Source organism: Geotrypetes seraphini, chromosome 8 (genome assembly GCF_902459505.1).
Source record: "Geotrypetes seraphini chromosome 8, aGeoSer1.1, whole genome shotgun sequence".
NCBI classification, from domain to species: Eukaryota; Metazoa; Chordata; class Amphibia; order Gymnophiona; family Dermophiidae; genus Geotrypetes; species Geotrypetes seraphini.
This window is the reverse complement of record NC_047091.1, coordinates 6,518,634-6,539,603: the sequence shown is the minus strand read 5'-3', so window position 1 is coordinate 6,539,603 and position 20,970 is coordinate 6,518,634. Positions and strand designations below refer to the sequence as shown.

The following is a 20,970-nucleotide window of genomic DNA, read 5'->3' as shown; positions in this document are numbered from 1 at the left end:
GTTGCGACTCTGTAAGTGTCTAACATGCATCACTCAATGTGTATCTAACGTTCAGTGGCTCAAAGACCCTGCTACTTTGTGGCATGTTATGTCATACATAACATTAGCCTCACTTCTAAGAAGTCTAAGAAGTCCTCTTTTTAAATTTGCCTGCTTCTGCTACAAATCGGTAAATGGTTCTACACCAACCCCCACTTTAACCTCTATCACATAAACAAGAAATCCCGTAGAACTCAACTGTTCGCCTTCCCCTTGCTTAAACTCTGTCACCTTAAAAGATTCATAGACAAAACCTTCGCCTACCAAGCAGCCAAGCTCAACCCATGGCTGGCCCAAATGATACTCGAGGCCCCCTCCTACTTCGACTTCAGAAAATCACTCAAAACTTACCTATTCAGCAAACAAGACCCCCTAACGGCCCCACCCGTTCACATTACCACCTCGCCCCCCTTCCTCTTAATAGCTTCTCTCTTCCCTATCTTCAACAAGCTCCCTCCATCCTCGGTCAAATTCGGTTTTTACTTGTTACATAATTGATTATTTGTTTGTAAATCTGCTTGTAAACGTAGATCCTAATCTAATTGATGTAAACCGCCTAGAACTCGCCGGGTATGGCGGTATATAAAAAATAAAATTATTTAAAAAAAAATTATTATTATTCAGGAACAGTTTATAAAGTGGAGGAATAGCTTGGTGGATTCAGTAGCTGCTTCCCATCCGTTTCCGAATACAATTCAAACTCCTCTTACTGACCTACAAATGCACTCACTCAGCTGCCCCTTACTATCTCTCTTCTGTTATCTCCCTCTATGATCCCCTTCCCCCCCCCCCCGCTCAGCTGGTAAGTCCCTCCTATCTGTGCCCTTCTCTTCAACTGCCAACTCCAGACTCCGTCCCTTCTGCCTTGCTGCGCCGTATGCTTGAAACAAGCTGCCCGAATCCCTACGGCGAGCTCCGTCTCAGGCAGTGTTCAAGGCCCAGTTAAAAGCCCACCTCTTCGAGAGTGCTTTCGACTCCTAACTCCTCTCACCTTGGGTTCTGCATCCCCTACCCCAGGGGTGTCAAAGTCCCTCCTCGAGGGCCGCAATGCAGTCGGGTTTTAAGGATTTCCCCAATGAATATGTATGAGATTTATTTGCATGCACTTTCATTGTATGCTAATAGATCTCATGCATATTCATTGAGGAAATCCTGAAAACCTGACTGGATTGCGGCCCTTGAGGAGGGACTTTGACACCCCTGCCCTACCCTCTATGTCATGTCTGTCTGTACAAGTTGGATTGTAAGCTCTTCCGAGCAGGGACCGTCTATAAATGTCAAAATGTACCGTATTGTGTACGCTTTTCGGCGCTGTATGAGTGATAAGTAGTAGTAATAGAGTTCTTTCCTGATGCAGCAATTGGCGAAACAAGGTCTCTTGTCGAGATTTGGAGCAACTAGTGAGGATTTGCAAATGATTTAGGACCATTTGGATTCCAATCATCGGTTGTCTTGCGAGCAAAAAGACCAAGGAAAATACTGCTACCAAGCTATGTGGGAGTTTACTTTTTCTGAATCCTTTAGCTCATGGATTATTATATTTATAATTTGTGTTCAGTGGCTTTCACGAAATTGTTTTGATCTCAATAGCAGGTTTTTGGTCTGAGAATTTTTTTCCCCCTGTTGGGAGTTTTTTTTTTCCCGACTAAGGACCGATGAGAAAAGCTGTGACTCAGGATAGGGAGAATTTTCCCTTTGTTTGAGTTGAGGTCCTTTTGGATTTCGAGGCCCTATTTGTTAAATGTATTTATAAGATTTTTTTTATTTTTATTTATTCAATTTTCTATAACCTTGTCCCAAGGGAGCTCAAACAGTTTACATTAATTTATTCAGGCACTGAAGCATTTTTTCCCTGTCTGTCCTGATAGGCTCACAATCTACCTAATGTACCTGGGGCAAAAGAGGGATTAAGCGACTTGCCCAGGGTCACAAGGAGCAGGGTGGGTTTGAACCCACAACCCCAGGGTGCTGAGGCTGTAGCCCTAACCACTGTGCCACACACTCTGTAAAGTTCTGTAAAGCCGCTGAAGACAAATTAAAGTCGGACACAAGTTTTTCTCTCTTTTTTTGGTTAACTTTTGCGTATTGTGTCCTTTGCTCTGGTATTTTTGATAGTCTAATAGAGAGAGGCCAGGATTCAGATCACACTAGTACTCAATTGTGGCCTTGGGCGATTCAATTAACTCTCCACTGCCTCAGATGCAAAGTTAGGGCCCCTTGGGCAAAATTGCTATCGCAGTTTTGTAAAAGAAGCCCTTAAATTGAGCCTTCCAGAGTCAGGGAAATATCCACCATTTCTGGAGGCTTGTTTTGAACCACTCCTGAAAAGGTATTGGCTAAATCTTAAGAACTGTTCAACAAAACCAGTCTTTTTTTCATGGTAAGCACTTGAAAAAGTATTTATAACCACAAAGCTTTCTGGTTTATGCATAAATCTACTAACCAAGCAACAAAAAAATAAATAGTATACCTGAATGCAACTCACCTTGGAAACTGTAGGAGCAAAATCCAAATCCAATCAATAAATATAATAAACATTTCCGCACTTTTATTTTTTAAAATGCTTTTTATTAAATATCTCAAAAGCAAATTACATCACTTTTCCACATAATCACCCTGTTTTGCGACTGACTAGTCACATGACACTCTACGACACGCCCCCCCTCGCCACTTCCCCCGCCCCAACCATTTCCTGTGAAAACATGAAAGTGCAGAAACTTTTTGAAGAACCCGACAGAGCTTCTAAGAAAAGATAAGTTCTGAAAGTAAAAAAAAAAAATCAAAATTCTATTTTTAGAAATAATGATGATTTAAGAATTAAATTAATAAAGTTATGTTATTATAGTGAAATGAAAAAGAAATAAAAAAACACACAAAAAAAGTGAAATATTAAAATAAAGATGGATCGATGACAATCTCTGCAGTCTTCTAAACAAACATGTGACAGATTACTGCGAAAGACTCTGAAGATCCAAAGGAGATAATTAGATTTATTGAATGAACTTAGATCACACACTATTGTAAGGTGTATATATAGATTCACAAAAACACTCCTTGATTTTAAATGGTTACAAAACCAAAATTTATTGGAATATTCTTTCACCTCTGAGGCTAGTTTCATCAACTCGTAAAGTTTCATACGGTATCTGTTGATTACATACACTCGATGTAGGCCCCACCTGTTACTCAGAAAACATCAATGCAATAATCGAGCTCGGATCAGACTCTCCGAAGCATATCCAGCATGATCGCATTTATAGCTTCAGTGATGCGCTCCTGCAGATCATCCTCAGTTGTGGGTGGTGGAGGTATGTACACTCTCTGCCTCTTTTACAAGCCATGCGGCAACAGCCCCGAAGCCCTTTAAATCTCTATGGGCTTCGAGGCCGTTAGCGCAGGGCAGCTGCTAGCACGGCTTTGTAAAAGAGGCCGTCTGTCTTTCACATACCCCCAAAGAAAAAGTCACAAACAGTAATGTCCAGTGATCTCGGGAGTCCTTGGTCATTTTGCATTGTCTGAAGGTTGTAACTTCTGCACCAATTGCAGCTTATAAGGGTGAAAGTGCAAGCGATTATATAAGATCTTGCTAACCATGCTTTTTGGGACTTGTATTTGCTGTCATCTTATAGTACATCTGTTTAAATGGGTCCCCCCCCCCCCCCAATGTGTGATAATAAAAGATTGATCGTGGAGATATGGCCTTTATCTTTCTTGCTATGGTACCTCAGGTAGACTCCCTTCTCTTGGCAAATACTTTATTCCGAAAGTTTTGTAGCTGCATTTTAAAATCAAAATAATTGCTGTAGCACAGGTGTAAAAAAAGAACACCACGGACCCCACTCCCTCCTTCAGGCAGAGAGCTTAAGATGATGGGAAGGGGAAGAAGTACTTTTTATTTTCACAAGCTTTTGCTTACTGTTGTGATTTTTTTCAGAATTTAAGTATCTGAGGGTCATTTAGGAAGTTCTCTGATATTCAGATTTTAAAAAGTGTTAAAGATGACATTATTTGTAGAGGCCTTTTTTTGATTGTTATCCATTTTTAATAATATTATTGGTGAATTTTTAATATTTATTAACATTTGTTGCATTGTTTTAAACTGTGTATGTACCTTGTGAACTGTTTCGGTCTTCAGCGGGGTATAAGTTTTTAAATAAAATTAGTGGTATACACTTCTGACATACGTGATATAAGCTTTAGTCTACTGTGATTGTTGATTTGTTTGGTCTTGCTATATTGATTCTGTGATGTTTCAAAGTTTCAAGTTTCGTATTTAATAAAATCACTTTTTTCAAATTATGTATGTTATTCTGGAAACCACCTAGAAATGTAGAATGGTTGTAGAAAAATTTTTTAATAATAAAAAAAGTTAAAAATCCTGCTCGAAGACTTGATCAAAAGGAAAACAGGATTTGCTGATTACTTGCTAAATTGTCAGATTATTTATAATTCTCAGCTGTCTTCCTCACTGTCATCTTCCCATATCAATTTCAAGGAAGGGGCTCATGTGGACACGGATGTTGCAACTATGGAATTCATACAGATCTGCAACGTTTCAATAGTGCTTGCCGAAACGCAGTCATGTCAGGTCCTTGAATAAGCGTGCTTCCCTTGAACTCTGGCTCCATCCATCTGTTCCACTATGACAGAGCCTATGATAGAGGAAAGCAGAGAGCACTTTGGGGCAAGGACATTAAATTGGTCAGATCTATAAACATAAGAACTGCCGCTGCTGGGTCAGACCAGTGGTCCATCGTGCCCAGCAGTCGGCTCCCGCAGCTGCCTTTAGGTCAAAGACCAGTGCCCTAATTGAGACTAGCCTTACCAGAGAGTGGTGGAAAACTGGAACGCTCTTCCAGAGGCTGTCATAGGGGAAAACACCCTCCAGGGATTCAAGACAAAGTTAGACAAGTTCCTGTGGAACTAGAACGTACGCAGGTAAAACTAGTCTTAGTTAGGCCACTGGTCTTTGACCTAAGGGCCGCCGCGGGAGCGGACTGCTGGGCACGATGGACCCTTGGTCTGACCCAGCAGCGGCAGTTCTTATGTTTGTACCTGCATACGTTCTGGTTCAGCAGGAACTTGCCTAACTTCGTCTTGAATCCCTGGAGGGTGTTTTCCCCTACAACAGCCTCTGGAAGAGCGTTCCAGTTTTCCACCACTCTCTGGGTGAAGAAGAACTTCCTTACGTTTGAACAGAATCTATCCCCTTTCAACTTTAGAGAGTGCCCTTTCGTTCTCCCGACCTTGGAAAGGGTGAACAACCTGTCTTTATCTACTAAGTTTATTCCCTTCAGTATCTTGAATGTTTGAATCATGTCCCCTCTCAGTCTCCTCTTTTCAAGGGAGAAGAGGCCCAGTTTCTCCAATCTCTCATTGTACGGCAACTCCTCCACTCCCATAACCATTTTAGTCACTCTTCTCTGGACCCTTTCGAGTAGTACCGTGTCCTCCTTCATGTATGGCGACCAGTGTTGGATGCAGTATTCTAGGTGAGGGCGCACCATGGCCTGATAAAGCAACATGATAACCTTCTCCGATCTGTTCGTGATCCCCTTCTTAATAAACAGAGGGAAAACCCTGCACAGACTGAACCTTAGCAGCCAGTTTTCAGGTTGAGAATGGCACTTTATGGGCTCCTTTCACAAAGCCGCAGTAGCGAGACTGCCCAATGGAATTGAATGGGTTATGTCACATTTTCCATGCAGGAATCACTTTGTAAAAGGGGCCCTAGAAGAGAGGGAAACTATCTCAAATAGTTTACAAAACTTTGATCAATTTAAACGGGTATGTTTAACCATGCTCAATCTGTGTGGCCCCTTGAGGTTGTGGGTTCAAATCTCACATTGCTCCTTCTGACCCTGGGCAAGTCACTTAATCCCCCATTGCCCCTAGATCAGGGGTGTCAAGATTCCTCCTCAAGGGCTGCAATCCAGTTGGGTTTTCAGGATTTCCCCAATGAATATGCATGACGTCTATTAGCATACAATGAAAGCAGTGCATGCAAATAGACCTCATGCATATTCATTGTGGAAATCCTGAAAACCCAACTGGATTGCAGCCCTCGAGGAAGGACTTTGACGCCCCTGCCTTAGATAGAATGTGAGCCCACTGGAACATGGAAGGAAAAATGCTTGAGTACCTGAATGTAGACCACTTAGGTTATATGTGGTATTATTTTTATTTATTTATTTATTCCATTTGTGCGTCGCACATACCTATACAAACTCTTGGCGACATTACAGAGGAAGGGGTTAGAAGAGGGTAGAAAAGACAATGGAGGGCAGGAAGATACAGGAGGAGAAGAGGATACAAGTGATTAGGTGTCAAATAGCTGAGTTTTCAGTTTCTTCTGGAATTTGGTGTGGTTAGGTTCCGTCCTGGTCATTTCAGTAAGATCATTCCAAGTTTTTATGCCTAGAAAGGTGAGCATGGATTGGAAAACATGTTTGTATTGCAGATTTTTTGTGGAAGGGAGATTTAGATGTATTCTGTTGGAAAAGAGCTGGATGAGAGGAGCCGCGGAGTTTCAGTAAAGAATGATGTATGAAGTTTTATAAAAAGACATGAAGTATTATAAATACTAAAAAATAAATAAATAAATAAATAAATAATGAGCAAGCCAAGTAATGTATTTAACCATTTTCTTGTTATAAAAAAAAAATCATCTGGCCACAGCAATGAGGGTCCAGACATAGAAGCTCCATTTCTCCTGTTTGTTTACCAGGAGGAGGCGCTGTATTGACAGCTACCTAGGCTCAGTACCTTTAGCCTGGACCGTCGGTAGCTCATAGCCCGGACACGTTGTCGCATAACACACCCCTGTGAGACTAGGATCATTTCAAACTACATAATTAAATTAACTAACAATGTCAAGGTTAAAACTGAATTAAATTGTTCCAGCATGCGCAGAAGAGCAGCTTTGCAGTGTCGTCACACTCCTCCATCTGCTCTTGGTTAGTAATAAGTCAGGCGTGACAAAGTTTTAGGGTCCAGCTGCTTTGAGATTTGGGGTGGGAGACAGGAAGGGAAAGTAGGAAAACGTATGTGTGAGGTTTTAGGTGAAACCCCGAAATTGACATAGCACAATAACTGAAAATTGAATATAGATATGTACTGTATATTCATTTTTTAAAAAAATCTTTCTTGATTTTCAAACTTTGACAGTGCAATACAATACAATAATATTCATTTGTAGGTGGAGATTTCCATGAAATGTCTTATGTTTTCTAATAAGGAAATATTTGGGAAGAAGGAAATACTGACCTGTGTTTTGATCTGTAACAAAAGGAACTGAAAAGCCCCGAAGCTCCTAGAAGTGATTGGAGTTCTATGGGGTTTGTCATTTATTTATTTATTTATTTACTCACTTATTTTTTTTTCTCTTTCTCACACTTATTTCTCTCTCTACCTTTATTTTACCTGGAACGTGCTTGTTTAGGTAGTTAGGATACAGTTTGTTGTATTAGATATGCTATGAAGAAAATTTCTTGAGGAATGTACGAATCCATGTTCATGTTCTGCATTTCATTTTCTGTATTTGTTGATTCCATTCATTGGCATATCTTTTGTTTTCCACTATTATGGATTATTTTATTCCATACTTTGTAATTTTGTAAAAATTCAATAAATAAACATTGACTAAAGAAAAAAAAAAGAAGTGATTGGAGTTTTTGAGATCTGTGAAGGATCGTTTCTTGGGAGTTTGGGCTGAAAACCCCGCGAACGCGTTAGGCAAAGGGGGGGAGGCGCAACTGAATTTGGCTTCCGTTTCCGGACGCTCTTCTCCATCCCTCCAAACAGAAGCCGGGCTCAGCCGCGCGCTGCCACCCCGAGACGATCGGCGTCGCCACAGCGCCCCAGGTGAGAGCGCAGGTGGCCACGCGGCTGCGCCCGCCCCCTCGGAGGCGGGGCGTTTACCCCCCGAAGAGACTACGGCTCCCGGCGTGCCCCGCGCGCGGGCTGCGTCGGCCGCGTCCCTGGGGTTCCGGCGCGCGCCGCAGCTGACAGGAGAAAGGAAGCGGAGCCCGGGCGAGAGGCGGCAGCAGGCGCTCGGGGGCTGAGGCAGCGCGAGCGGCCGACACCAGCGCCTCCCCCGCCCCCCCCCCGGGAGGGCGCGCGCGCAGCCGAGCTCGGACGAGCCCTCTCCGCGCGGGGACGGCGCGGGGGGGTTCCGTGACGGGAGGGGGAGCGGAGCCCGGGTCCGGCGGAGCCGCCCCGGGAGGATGGGAGCGGTGGAGACGTGAAAATGCTGTCCGCGAAGGTCGCCGGCGCCGCCCAGGGCTCAGTCGACAGCGTCTCGCGCGGAGAGCGCGAGCAGCAGCAGCAGCAGCAGCAACCGCCGCAGGAGGAGCGCGAGCCGCGCGGCGGGGGCGTCCCGGAGAGAGACGGCCGGGGGCTCAGTGCGCAGCAGCAGCGGCGCGAGGCTGGTGAGTAGCAAAGATTCAGCCCCCCCCCCCCCCACAATTTCCTTTCTCGTTTTGCAGACTGTTACACCCAACGAGCAAAAAAAAAAAAAAAGGGGGGGGGCGAACGAAAGACAGCATACATATTGAACGAAAAGGTTCATCAAGTTGATGCGCGCGGGGGGGGGGAGGGGCCGAAGTGACCAGTCGCCCAAAGGGAATTTTTGAAAGCCAAAATGCTAAGTCTTTGTCTCCCCGTTTGGAAGCGGCTCTCGGCTTAGCAGCAGCCACAGGATACTTCGGGCAAAGCTGGGCTGCTCTTTCGTCCCTCCGCCTCTACCTCCTAACGATTTCTTTTTTTTTTTTATTTTGCTTAAATACATTTCGTTTCGTTTGGAGCGCGCCAGCTTTGCCGTTATTTCGGTGCCCTTTCGGAACAGAAGGTAAACAGCCGTGGAACTTGTGCACATGCGGCTTGCACGGGGGGGGGGGGGGGGCTGTGTGTGTGTGTGTGTGTGTGCACACGCTGTGCTTATAAGCCGTCTTTAGAATGGAAGAAATCCGGGTTCCCTGGGCGAAAAGGAAAGATCCGGGTTTCGATCGGACGGGAAGGAAAATCCTAACGTTCTGGATCGCAGAGTTGCTGTTCTTGTTCCGTGCATGCAGCATCTTTGCAACTAGGGAACAACATCGGAGCCATATGAAAATGATAGGTGGGGAGGGGGGGGGGGAGATTGTCTACGGTGGGTTAGGTATGAAAAGCCAAGTACGGTAGTTCACTTAAAAAAAAAAGAATTATATCGATATGTGATGTATGCATGCACTCCAGGAGGACTGTGGGTATGATTACGATGCCGGGAGCTGGTTTGAATATCCCCGTGTGAGGGAAGTTGATTGACAGCTGTCAGACAGGGTTTTGTCCACTAGAAGGCGGGCAGCAGATAGAATGGAAGACGTATACAAGGATCTCTCTGTATTTTTTTTTTTTTTTTCTAAACCTTTTTCCATTCTTTCTCACCTCCTGTGGTGCATGCAGGGACACGCTGTGCAGGGGGACAGCATGCTGCTTTCCTATCACACAGCCCAAAGAAGATCAGAGGGAAGGGGGGGGGGGGGAGGGTAATATTTTCTTTCTTACTCCCTCTGTTTTAATTTCAGAGAGCACTGGCAAAAGCATCTCTTGCCTACCTGTTTTGATTTCTTAGCAAGTATGTCGGCTGTAACATGAAATAGTGCTTTTAGAAGATAACAAAATATATTTTTAAAATTGTAGTTTCTCTTTCTAGGTGGGTTTGGTACTTTTTATTAGTGCCATTAAGGTATTTGACGGTTTTCATATATCCCTGTTTTATTTCTTATTCTACTCCAAAATAAAAAGGTATTGGAACTCGTTACTCAACCAAGATTATAAAAAGGGGACTTTAGTAGGGATAAGACTTAAGAATATATTTGTTCCACTTTGGAAACAACATTTATGGGGCTGGTTAATCTGTCATGAGACCCTGCAGAAATTTCACTATTAGAAATACAATGTAAAAATTACTTGAGAGACGAGGGTCTATTTTCTTTTTGACACTTTTTAAGCAAAAAGGAAGCAGTAAAGCTACTGGGCACCTCATTTGAAGCTTTGGCCTTGCTTTGCATCAAAGGAGTTCGCAAGGCTTTCTGAAAATTGAGCAGGATTCATTCTGAAGGAAGAGGACAGAGAAACTTAAGATTCTTGACATTCTCCAGAAACGCACCCTGCAGAAACCGCAGCCTCAGTAAGGAAAAAGGGGTCAAAGGGGAAGACTTGCCACTATGAAGGAGGACAGTAATGCTTAGGAAGAAATAGGAGCCTGGGGGGGGGGGGAGGTTGTGAGGGGGGAGAGCTGAAAGCTGATAAAGGACAGGAAAAGCCTGGGAAGGTTACAAGGGAGCCTGAAGGGAATGGGTAAAGGAGACCACCCTCGCACAGAGGAGCCAGTGAGGATTAGCTGGGTGAGTCAATTTAGTCTGAGATGCCTGAGGACGGCAGTGGGGGGGGGGGGGGTAATTCATGTCCTTAAACAGAGTGCCAGTGGAGTAGAAAAGGCGTGCAGAGGACACGGATGTCCTTTGGAGTGTGAAAATGGAATGCTTGATCACCAGTGTCGCATCCATAAGCTACCACTTCCGTATCTAGTCTTGGTGGACTTATTTTGGATAAGATGTAAAAGATTCCAAAGACCTGAGTGATATGCTTTGTTGGTGGATTGAGAATCGGTAATGGAAAATCAGCACCAAGACCTGGAAATATGGGTGAAGCTTAATGAGAAAACCGGTACCCTATAAATTGTTAGCTTTCCTATCAAACACAGCACGTGGTGTTGATGGTGTTCTGCCAGGGGCTTAACAAATGCCTTTAGTGCCCTGTAAAACTCTTTCCCTGTTGGCTAAACCTTGACTGCCTAGCAGTTTTCTTTTGCTTTGTAAACTAATATGCAATGATGTTCATCATAATTTGTCAGAAAGCAACCATTGCTCTTTGTTTCCAATATTTCATGAGTATACTCAAGGGCTTCCTACTTATAGCAATCTAAACTCATACTTCACTAAATCTTTTATTTCAAGGATATTCCAGGACATACAGAAGAAAATATGGGGCGATGTGCACTGTTAAAATAGTCCTTTAAAGCCACCTCTTAGCACAGTGGTTCCCAACCCTGCCCTGGAGGACCACTAGGCCAATCGGATTTTCAGGTTATCCCTAATGAATATGCATGGAGCAGATTTGCATGCCTTTCACTTCCATTATATGCAAATCTCTCTCATGCATATTCATTAGGGCTAGTCTGAAAACCCGATTGGCCTGGTGTTCCTCCAGGACAGGGTTGGGTTTTAGTAAACCTTATTTTGGGTTCTTTGATGTCTTAGGGGTCCTTTTATTAAGGCGCATTAACCAATTTAAAGCGTGCTAAAGATTAGCATGCGCAAAATGCTAAGGCATCCTTTATATTCGATGGGCGTATTAGCATCTAGCACGTGTGCTAAATCGGTTAGCGCGCCTTATAAAAAGGACCCCTTATTGAATGTAGTCATTCATTTGGAAGCTAAGGGGTCCTTTTACTAAGGCGCGCCAGTTGATTTAGCGTGCGCCTTAGTAAAAAAAAAAAAGGGGAGGTAAATCTATATACCTTATATGGATATACTAGGGTCATCTGTATGTGTAGACTAAAAAATTTACAGCCCAAAGTGAAATCCATGTAGAAAGAAAAATTCAGAAATTTTGGACTTGGTGTGTATGTGTATTATTATTGGATTGTGTTTTTTTGTTTTTTTAGGTGCCCCAATCTTTGTTTATATCTTATTAAAAACCTCTCTGCAGTCTAGACTTCCAATTTTATTTGGTTACTAGCCTTTTCAAATTTCCCAATGGCAGAGCATTTGAGAAATTGTCACATTTAGAGAGGAAGAAGGCTAGATTCTCCAAATTAGGAACCTGTATGAGTCCCAGATGAAAAGGACTACAGTAAATAAGTGTGAATGAGCCACATACTACCATTACCTTGCTGACTACAGCAGTGTTCTTCAGTGCAAGGCCCAGGGGCCAATGGCGGCCCCCGTTACCTTTTTGGCATTTTTCTGGTACTCTTCCTTTATTCAGGCTCAGGACTAAAAGGGGAAAGTGGGTGGAGAGGGACGAGCTGCAAGCTTGAAAGAAAAGGCATTTCTCAATAGATAAGAGAATGCATTTGAAAATACAACCTTGAGCATTCCCACCTCCAGTGAACTTTGAAGGTGGGCAAGTGGGGATGGATATCATTGACCTACACTGGTCAGTAGTGTCATGGCCCTTCATGGGAAGAGATTTGGTGACTCTCCTTCAGCTCATTAGAATCTAAAGTGGCCTTGGCTTAAAAATTAATGAAGACAACTAGACTAGTGTAACACATAACAGGCTTCATATTGCTCTAGGTGATGTGTGTTAAGGGTCATAGAAAACACACAGGCAGTTGTTGAAAAGAAGTGCTGTATTCCTATTCCTTCAGGATACATGTAATGTCTGCAACTCTGTCTAGCATATACAACCGATGTAGGCATGTAAAACTTTCTCAAATATTCCGTAGGCAATTCTGGAGGACTGAAGACCAAGGATATAGGCTGGTGTGTGTATGCCACGAGGCCATGTTTGGGCATTACTTGGAAAAACGTGTGGAGTTGTGTAGTGTTTGGGCATTAGAAAAAAAAAAAAAAAAGTATTTGATATTATGATCTTGTTGAAAATGTGTGGTAACAATATTTCTAAGCGTGAAGCACTCTTTATGTGACCAAGAGTGATGTATGGACTGTGGCTGATGGTTTCATGCAACCACTTAAAGTTTTGTGTATAGGCAGCCTCCTCATGAAAACTTCAAGTTTCTTTATTTTTTGATATACCGTCTATCAAATCAAATGTCTAGGCTGTGTACAATGTAAAAAGATTGTAAGGAACAATTAAAATGGGTAAATAAAAGCAATATTTTATCAAATATTAAAAAATACTAGACGGATTCGACATAACGTACATGAAACGGAAGGAAAGTAGGGGAGGGAAAGGTTGTTTAAAACACATCGAAGTAAAATTAATTAAAAAAGACGGTAAATGGGGAGTGGCAAAAACATTAGGAGGGGAATCATTTCAAAAGAAGCATTAGATATTGCAAAATCAAGGGGTTAAGTGACTGAATATAGTATTAAAGAGAAAAGGCATCCTTAAAGAGGAAGGTTTTAAGTTTGGCTTTAAATTTTTCCAGGGAGTTCTCTAATCGAACATTTTAAAGGAAGGGCGGAGACTGAAAAGATGGATTTGCGGGTAGTGTCAAAAAATAGTTCCTGTATTGATGGTATGGAGAGTAAATTTTGATTATTTGATCGGAGGGTCAAAATCTTGCTCTTGCTACACAGTGCAGTTGAACTGTTAGGTGTGATTCGAGTATACAGCAGGGTCTTTCAGGTGTTGCCAGTCACTGTGAAAAGTTCTCTGTTCTATCCTCTGGCGATCAGCTGTTGCACTCTGCTGGTAGGTGCTGGAAATCCTAGCAGCTCTGCAACAGATAACAAGCTGCCCATTTTTTTTTTTTTTTTAGTACTTTCGCTGCATCTACATTAACCCTATCCAAATATTTTATATAAAACTATTTTTAATCCAGCTTTGGTTTTTATCCAGTTTGTGGTGTCAGAAGATATGCTATAAATTAAATCACTCTTAGCCTTTAACATTAATGATGTCATGTAGCACGTTTATTCTAAGCTCTAAACATACACGGTAAACAAATATTAGTACCTATCTTAAACCGAGCCATCATTTTCACCTTTTGCATAAGGCTGAGAGATTAATCGGCTGTGGATTTGTATCTCTGAGTGAAAATGTGTACTGTACCTATGTAATTAGAAACATGTGCATTAGACCTTTTTGAGTTGTCTGTCGTACTGTCCGTTCTCTCCAAAGTGCAGAATGTGTGTGAGAGATCATAAGAGCAGATTTCCATCTCCCTCCCCTATGATCAACATCTTGGCTGAGTGCTTGGACAGACTGTGCCTCCTGCTTTTACTCAGCCATCGGCTCTGATACTCCCTCTGCAAGCTTGGTTAAACACTGACCAGATTGGCTTGCGTGGCGTGTAAGGACTTTACTACAGCAAGTAGCCAAGTGCAGAACTGCATTCCTCTCGGCTGAGAGATGCAGAGAGCCAGTGGAAAATTCCATATTTTTTTCCTTTCCCCCTACTGTCTCTGCAGAGCGAGTTGTGTTTGGGCTTTTGGAACACTGGCAAAGCTGGAACATGCCCTCAATCTCTCCTCCCTCTGGTCCCATGCTGAGTGCTTGGCAGTACCAGTTCTGCATCCTTGTAGTCTCCGAGCTGCTTGTCTTCAAAATATGACTTCCTTAGGGCGGTATTTCTCCTTTTTTTTATTTTTATTTTTTTAATTGTTCAGGATGGAGAGCAAAATACAAAACCATCTACCTCCATCCCAGCTTTTCTAACAATACAAAAAATATGCTTGTCCTTCAGTAGTTACTGGATCAATGCTCATTTAAGGGGAAGGTTGTTAAGTACATACCGAACATGACAAAAAAAAAATCTCCTTGAATTTTTTCCTTTTATAGTTATTTTGTATAACATGTTTTTAGACTAAGGGCTGCCATATGGAAACAGTTATGTACCCTGGGGAGGGAAAGCAGATCCTTGGGGAGCTTCTATTTAATGAGTGTTTGGGGTTATTTTTTAAAAAAAAACTTACCTTAAACAATGTTGCATCTGGGGATAAACAGAAGTCTGGCCTTTATGCATGAATGGGATTTATTCTCTCCCACCTACCCTTCTACAGTGGCTTTGAGAGTATGAAAAGCTCCAGGTCTGACTGGCCAGTTCTAATTAATGTTGTCATGAGAAAAAGAGTATTTGAAGATATGTCCAGTTATTTTGACAAGTGAATCTTGTTAATGAGGTATTGAGGTGTGTGTTTCGTGGAATAGAATGAATGAATATAAATCCATGCTGTAAATTCTCGTGATTTATAATTCTTCTACAAGTAATCAGACACTGGAAGAAACTCAGTGCTCTCTTTTATAATGGCATTACTGTAGTCAGGTTAGAGTTTTGAAGGCCCATGAAAGCCAAGGTTAAACATTTTGGGGCTCATTTTCAAAGCATTTAGGCACACAAAGTACCATAAGTTGCTATGGTATTTTGTGCATTTAAGTGCTTTTAAAATGGGCCTCTATATTACTATCAATCCTTTTTTGTTGTGAACTTTCAATACAAAGGGTACTTGTGATGGGGTAGAACTTAACTTGGGGCCAGATTCTCAAAACTTACCTAGCCTTTAACGCTGGTTGCAAAACCGGTTCCAGCCGGCTTAACATGCTACTGTTTTACTGAACGATTATCAGAATGGCTCACCATGGTCTCTTCCGAGCTTCCTAGCAGCCTCCGACCCTTTCCATGCAAATGTAATACAATGAGGTCATTGCTATTAAAAGTAGTAGTAAAATGGACTCATTAATATTTAAATGAGCACTCCGGGTGATTCCCCATGCGAAGCACCTACTTTTAATGACCAAAAATTACTGGCTGGTCTGGGGGTGCTGGTACTGTGAAAAGCTTGGATGCGTGTTTCTGGCTGTGGCTCATGATAAAAACAAAAAAAAACAACAACCAACAAATAACCCACACTATTCACATAAAATCTCAAAAGCATGCATCTCGAGCATGATTGTACCTCTCCTCCCTTCCCCTCTATCCAATATCGCTGGCACACCTATGATTGGCATGACATAGCGTTGTTGGTAGTTCACTGCCCTTCCTATCCATCCACGCCTCTTTCCATGGACTATTCTGCGCATGTGCCGATCGCTATCACTAGTGACTCATCTCATAAATTTGGCGACCCTCCCACAAATCTTATTTGCTTGCATGGTTCTTTGACAATTACTCGTTTTTGAATTATAACATTTAAGACCGCTTCAGTGACGTGTCAGATTTTACTGGCAATATTAGAGAATCCGGCCCTTAGTAATGAAATAAGGTTCTTTGGCATCAGTGGCCAAGAAGTACACAGTATTAGGAAAGGCCTAGAGAATAAAACAAAGAATATCTCTACCACTGTATGGTTTGACTTACACTATTGCTATTTAGGTTACTCAATCTCAAAAAGATATAGTGGAATTAGAAAAGGTACAGAGAAGTGATAAAGGGGACTGGAATGTCATTCCTGTGAGGAAAGATTAAAGAGGTTAGGGGCTCTTTTATTTGAAGAAGAAATGACTGAGTGGAAATATGTTAGAGATATCTAAAATCCAGAGTGGAGTGGAATGGTTAAACACGAATTAAGTATCCTTTCAAAAGGTACAAAGACTAGGGAACATGCCATGAAGTAACAAAGTAGTACATTTAAAACAAATAGGAAAAAAACGTTGTTTTCACTCAAGTGCATGGTTAAGCTTGTTGCCAGAAAATGTTTCTTACTATAAAAAGTTGGGAAGAATCGATCTCTTTTCATATGCCTATCGTAGCCCTTTCAGGACCAAGGGACATATTTGTCCCATAACTTTAAAATCCTATAAATTTTGATTGGGATAGTCTACAGTTCTAAATTTGATATGTACGGATTCCATATGATACTGCCTTTATGTAAACAAACTGGTTCCGACATTCATTCATTAGTGTCGTTGCCAGATTGACGAGAAGATTCACTTGCCACACTGTCCATAAGCCAGAAGTTTGATTTTTAAAAAAAAAAATAATGATATTTCACAAAAAAAATCAATTTTTTGGCATCTGCAAGCCCTTTTTACCATAAAAATGTCGTCAAAACCACAAAAATTGGCCTACGATCCTTATGGTCCTGAAAGGGTTAAGGTCATCTGTGGGATGAATGGTTAAAGCAGTCCTAACATTGGTGATCAGGGGGGCTTGCCCTAATGTTGCTGAACCAAGCCATTTCTACTACCTATACCCAATCGAATAGCTTTCAGACATAAGATTTTCTCATTTTTAAGAACATCTAAATCAGAAATGAACTTCATCCAAGCATTTTTGTTCTGTGCATGAGAGGATAAAGAAATAAACATACTGAAGGTCTATTGTATGGTTGTGGTGACCTGCATGGTTTTGAGATTTTTTAAAAAAATCTTTAAATTAACATATGTAGTTTCTTAATGGATCCTCAAAACAGATTCATTTTGTCCTGTTTAAATGATTGCGTTTCTTGGGAAGTTGGTGCTATTGAGCTTTTCTGCTGCTATTGTAATACGGGCACAAGTCAGATTTGGGGCAGGGTGGTAAAGACCATTTGCAGAAAAATAGGAAAATTGTTGGAAGTTTTAACCTTGTGAGTAATCAACCTGTGCAATATCCTTACTTCACAATGTCATGAATGCAAAAAATATAACCTGCTTCATAAAGGGATTAGACAAATCCATGTGAAATAAACCAAAGTCTATTCAGCATAATAGTCAGAATTGTCTCCCTAGGTTCATACATCCTGAACCAAATTTGCCAAAATCTGAATGTGTGCAGTCTGGAATGGATGACTGTATACCATAGCTACTGCTTGCCCATGTTGGAGACAGGATGTGAAACTAGACAGACCATTGTCTATTATAGCCCAGTTTGGGGTTCAAAACTATCATGGAGAAATCGGGACTCAGCTTGTCATCTTGCTGAAGTAGATAGCTGGTTCTTGCACTGTATAGGGGTGATAGAAATGTATGTTTTTATAAAGTGTGCATGTCTTTTGAAAAGTACTTTGGATGACGATACTATTTAAGTACCATGTTTGTTTATTAAATATTTGATATCCCACAAATGCAAAAGGTCAAAGCAGCTTATAATAATAAAATCCACTTCAAAAGAAAGGAATGCCATTAATGATAGAAAAGAAGAACCACCACTCAAACAAGATAAAGGACTATTAAACGAAAGGCGTCAAAACTTTATTTTCTCACAATAGAACAACGATTGTCACTATTTTTCATAATTGGGGGCCAGTTTGGCAAAAACACTTTGACTATGAGAGCAAGAACTGTCACTGGACAAAGCGACTGGTGCCCTGCATAATGTAGGAAGTTCTTCAGTGGCGTGGCCCAGGCTGGTCCTCCTCTTATGTGACTGGGTGACTGTGTAACTAAAGCAGGATGTCCTACACTCGTTTTTCTGTCCATTCTTATCTTCCTGCTACCCCAACATTCTCTCTCTTCCATATTCCATGCATGCACTCTTTTCAACTCCAGTTTCCCTCTCCATAATTTTTTCCAAGCAGGCTCTTCTAGTTACTACCCTCACCACCATCTTCAGAAGGCTGCTGCTGATGCCTCTTCTAGAACAGCTGTTTCTCTTTGGTAACTTTTAGCTCTTGGTGAGATTAGACTGTGGGGTACTGAACTCCCACAACCTTCTAGGTCTCTTGAGTATAATGTGGGAGTTGTACCGCATGAGAGTTGTATTGAGTGGCTTAAACTTGCAGGGGAGAGAATTAAATAAACGATGCCCAAAGCGAGGCACTGGGATGATCTGCGCTAAGATATATTTTGTAAAGGGTGTTTTGCGCAGAATGACCTTTACAGAATACTAGCTTAGTGTTCATTTCACGCCCAAAATGTTAAGAGCCTAGGTAGAAAAAATAATCATTTTAAATTTTATTGTCCCTCCCTCTCCATTTTGGTTCACTGCAGGTTTGTTTTATCTGTTGGCCCAGGGTAGGCAATTCCAGTCCTCGAGAGCCACAGGCAGGTCAGGTTTTTGGGATATCCACAATGAATATGCATGAGAGAGATTTGCATCTCAAGGAGGCAGTGTATGCAAATCTATCTCATATAGTGCCATTATGAATATCCTGAAAACCTGACCTGCCTGTGGCTCTTGAGGACCGGAATTGCCTACCCCTGTGTTAGCCTATTAAAATAGTTTAATTTTGTTGCTAGCCTTCTATAACGGCATAATTTTCATAGGCTCTATAGTATCGGCTATGGTATGTTCGTGCTCTTTACTTTTCTTTTAAAATTTCCCCTTTTGTGGATCTAATGACAGGCACCTGGAAGTCTTGGGAACAGTGTAAAGGGGGTTTTTGGTTTGTAGTCTGGGTGGGGAGAGACTTACAATGAGTGGATTGCTTCAGCCAGGTGGGCAGTGGTGTGGAGTGAAGAGTAAGATAAATTACAGGGTGTGGTGAAGGAAGGGGAAAGCCTGTGCTGAGACAGATCAGTAAGTGGTAGGGAGGGATGTAGAGAATGCAGCCCTCCCCTGCAACCTCTGAAATGTAACTTAAAAATCTAGCTACACAAACTATTTTCAGAAAAAAAAAAAAAAAAAAAATTTACAGCGCATGTTTTCTCTGTTGCTGTAATACAAAGAGTAACTTTCCTGCATATCTCTCATTAAAACATAAACAAATTTGGAAAGGTGTATTCCTTTTTATTGGCTTTTCACAGAATTTCCAAATATGAAGTTTTTGGGTAGAAACATAGAAACATAGAAATAGACGGCAGATAAGGGCCACGGCCCATCAAGTCTGCCCACTCCAATGACCCTCCCTATCTATCTTTGCGGATAGATCCCACATGTTTGTCCCATTTGGCTTTAAAATCTGGCACGCTTCTGGCCTCAATAACCTGAAGTGGAAGACTATTCCAGCGATCAACCACCCTTTCGGTGAAGAAGAACTTCCTAGTGTCACCGTGCAGTTTCCCGCCCCTGATTTTCCACTGATGTCCCCTTGAACAGTGAACAGTAGAACAGTGCTCATGCCATTCTCCTTGGGACTAGTGTCTGTGGTGTTCTTCACACTGCGAGCAGATTTGTGCATAGACAGACAGACCTGTACACACAATCTCTCCATATATTCTGCTCGTTGACTTTTGGCAGTCTTATGTGCAGTTATAGGGGTTGAAATGTGCACTGGATTGACAGACAGGACACAGATGCCTCCTAATGTGTCCTTTGCTGCTTGGGAATAAAATGCTTAAAAGAGGTTAACTAAGGTTTTGTTCAGTTTTTTAGAAGTCACATTCTTCCATCCTTTGGGGTTTTTTTGTTTTTGTTTTCCCATGATGTATTTCTTAAGTAAACTTCTTCCGAATGAAGTTGTACTGAAGCCCTCTCTCCAAAGTTTTTGGGTTCATGACTATCCAAGGTCTTCTAACGCTGGTCCCCATGTGCTCTGCTGACACTGGAAAGAGCCCAGAACACAGGAGGTCCCTTTGCTTTTTTGCAAACATGAGCATATGCAGGGTAAAATCTTCTTCTTTGGGTTACTTCCCTTAAATAGTTATGTGAGGTGTACTTTTAAATGCAAAAACTATCCAGTCAATCCACTGTGATTAAACAATTCAAAAACGTATACACTAGAAATAAACAAATGCATTAAAAGCACCCCATACATGTAGCTCAAAACTGTGAGAGGAGTCAAATAGGAAAATCCCAAAGGAAAACAGAAATATGAGAAGTGAGGAATCTCCATTTATATCTTAACCCTTTCAGGACCAAGGGACATATTTGTCCCATAACTTTAAAATCCTATACATTTTGATTGGGATAGTCTACAGTTCTAAATTTGATATGTACGGATTCCATAGGATACTGCCTTTATGTAAACAAACTGGTTCCGACATTCATTCATTAGCGTCGTTGCTAGATTGACGAGAAGATTCACTTGCCACACTGTCCATAAGCCAGAAGTGTGATTTTTTTTAAATAAAAATAATGATATTTCACAAAAAAAATCAATTTTTTGGCATCTGCAAGCCCTTTTTACCATAAAACCACAAAAATTGGCCTACGATCCTTATGGTCCTGAAAGATTAAGGGGGCAAGTTTATCAATGTGGGCTGCTCTTACCACAGGGTCTTGTTTTCTTCAGTGAGATCCTATGTTAAAATAACTTGACTTAACAGTAGCCCACTTTAATAAGTCCCTCCCTGAGTAGCAGTAGAATTTGCCCTGGAAAGTATTTTAGCCTCAAAAATTTGCAATTGAAAAGATTGGGAAAAAAAAAATATAGAGAATGGTTATTTTGATAGGAAACC

General features: G+C 41.6%; 1 protein-coding gene across 3 annotated transcripts in view; it reads left to right on the top strand.

Moving 5' to 3' along the window:
- Positions 1-7,902: 7,902 nt before the first annotated feature.
- Positions 7,903-20,970, top strand: part of AHDC1 (AT-hook DNA binding motif containing 1) — a 268,162-nt gene continuing 255,094 nt past the window's right edge. Inside the window, exon 1 of one of the 3 annotated variants that reach the window (XM_033954383.1) lies at positions 7,903-8,468. In XM_033954383.1, coding sequence (XP_033810274.1) covers positions 8,288-8,468 — 181 coding nt within the window. In that variant the 5' untranslated portion in view covers positions 7,903-8,287. The remainder of the gene's footprint in view (positions 8,469-20,970) is intronic. The other 2 variants (XR_004540312.1, XR_004540313.1) reach the window with 2 other exon arrangements.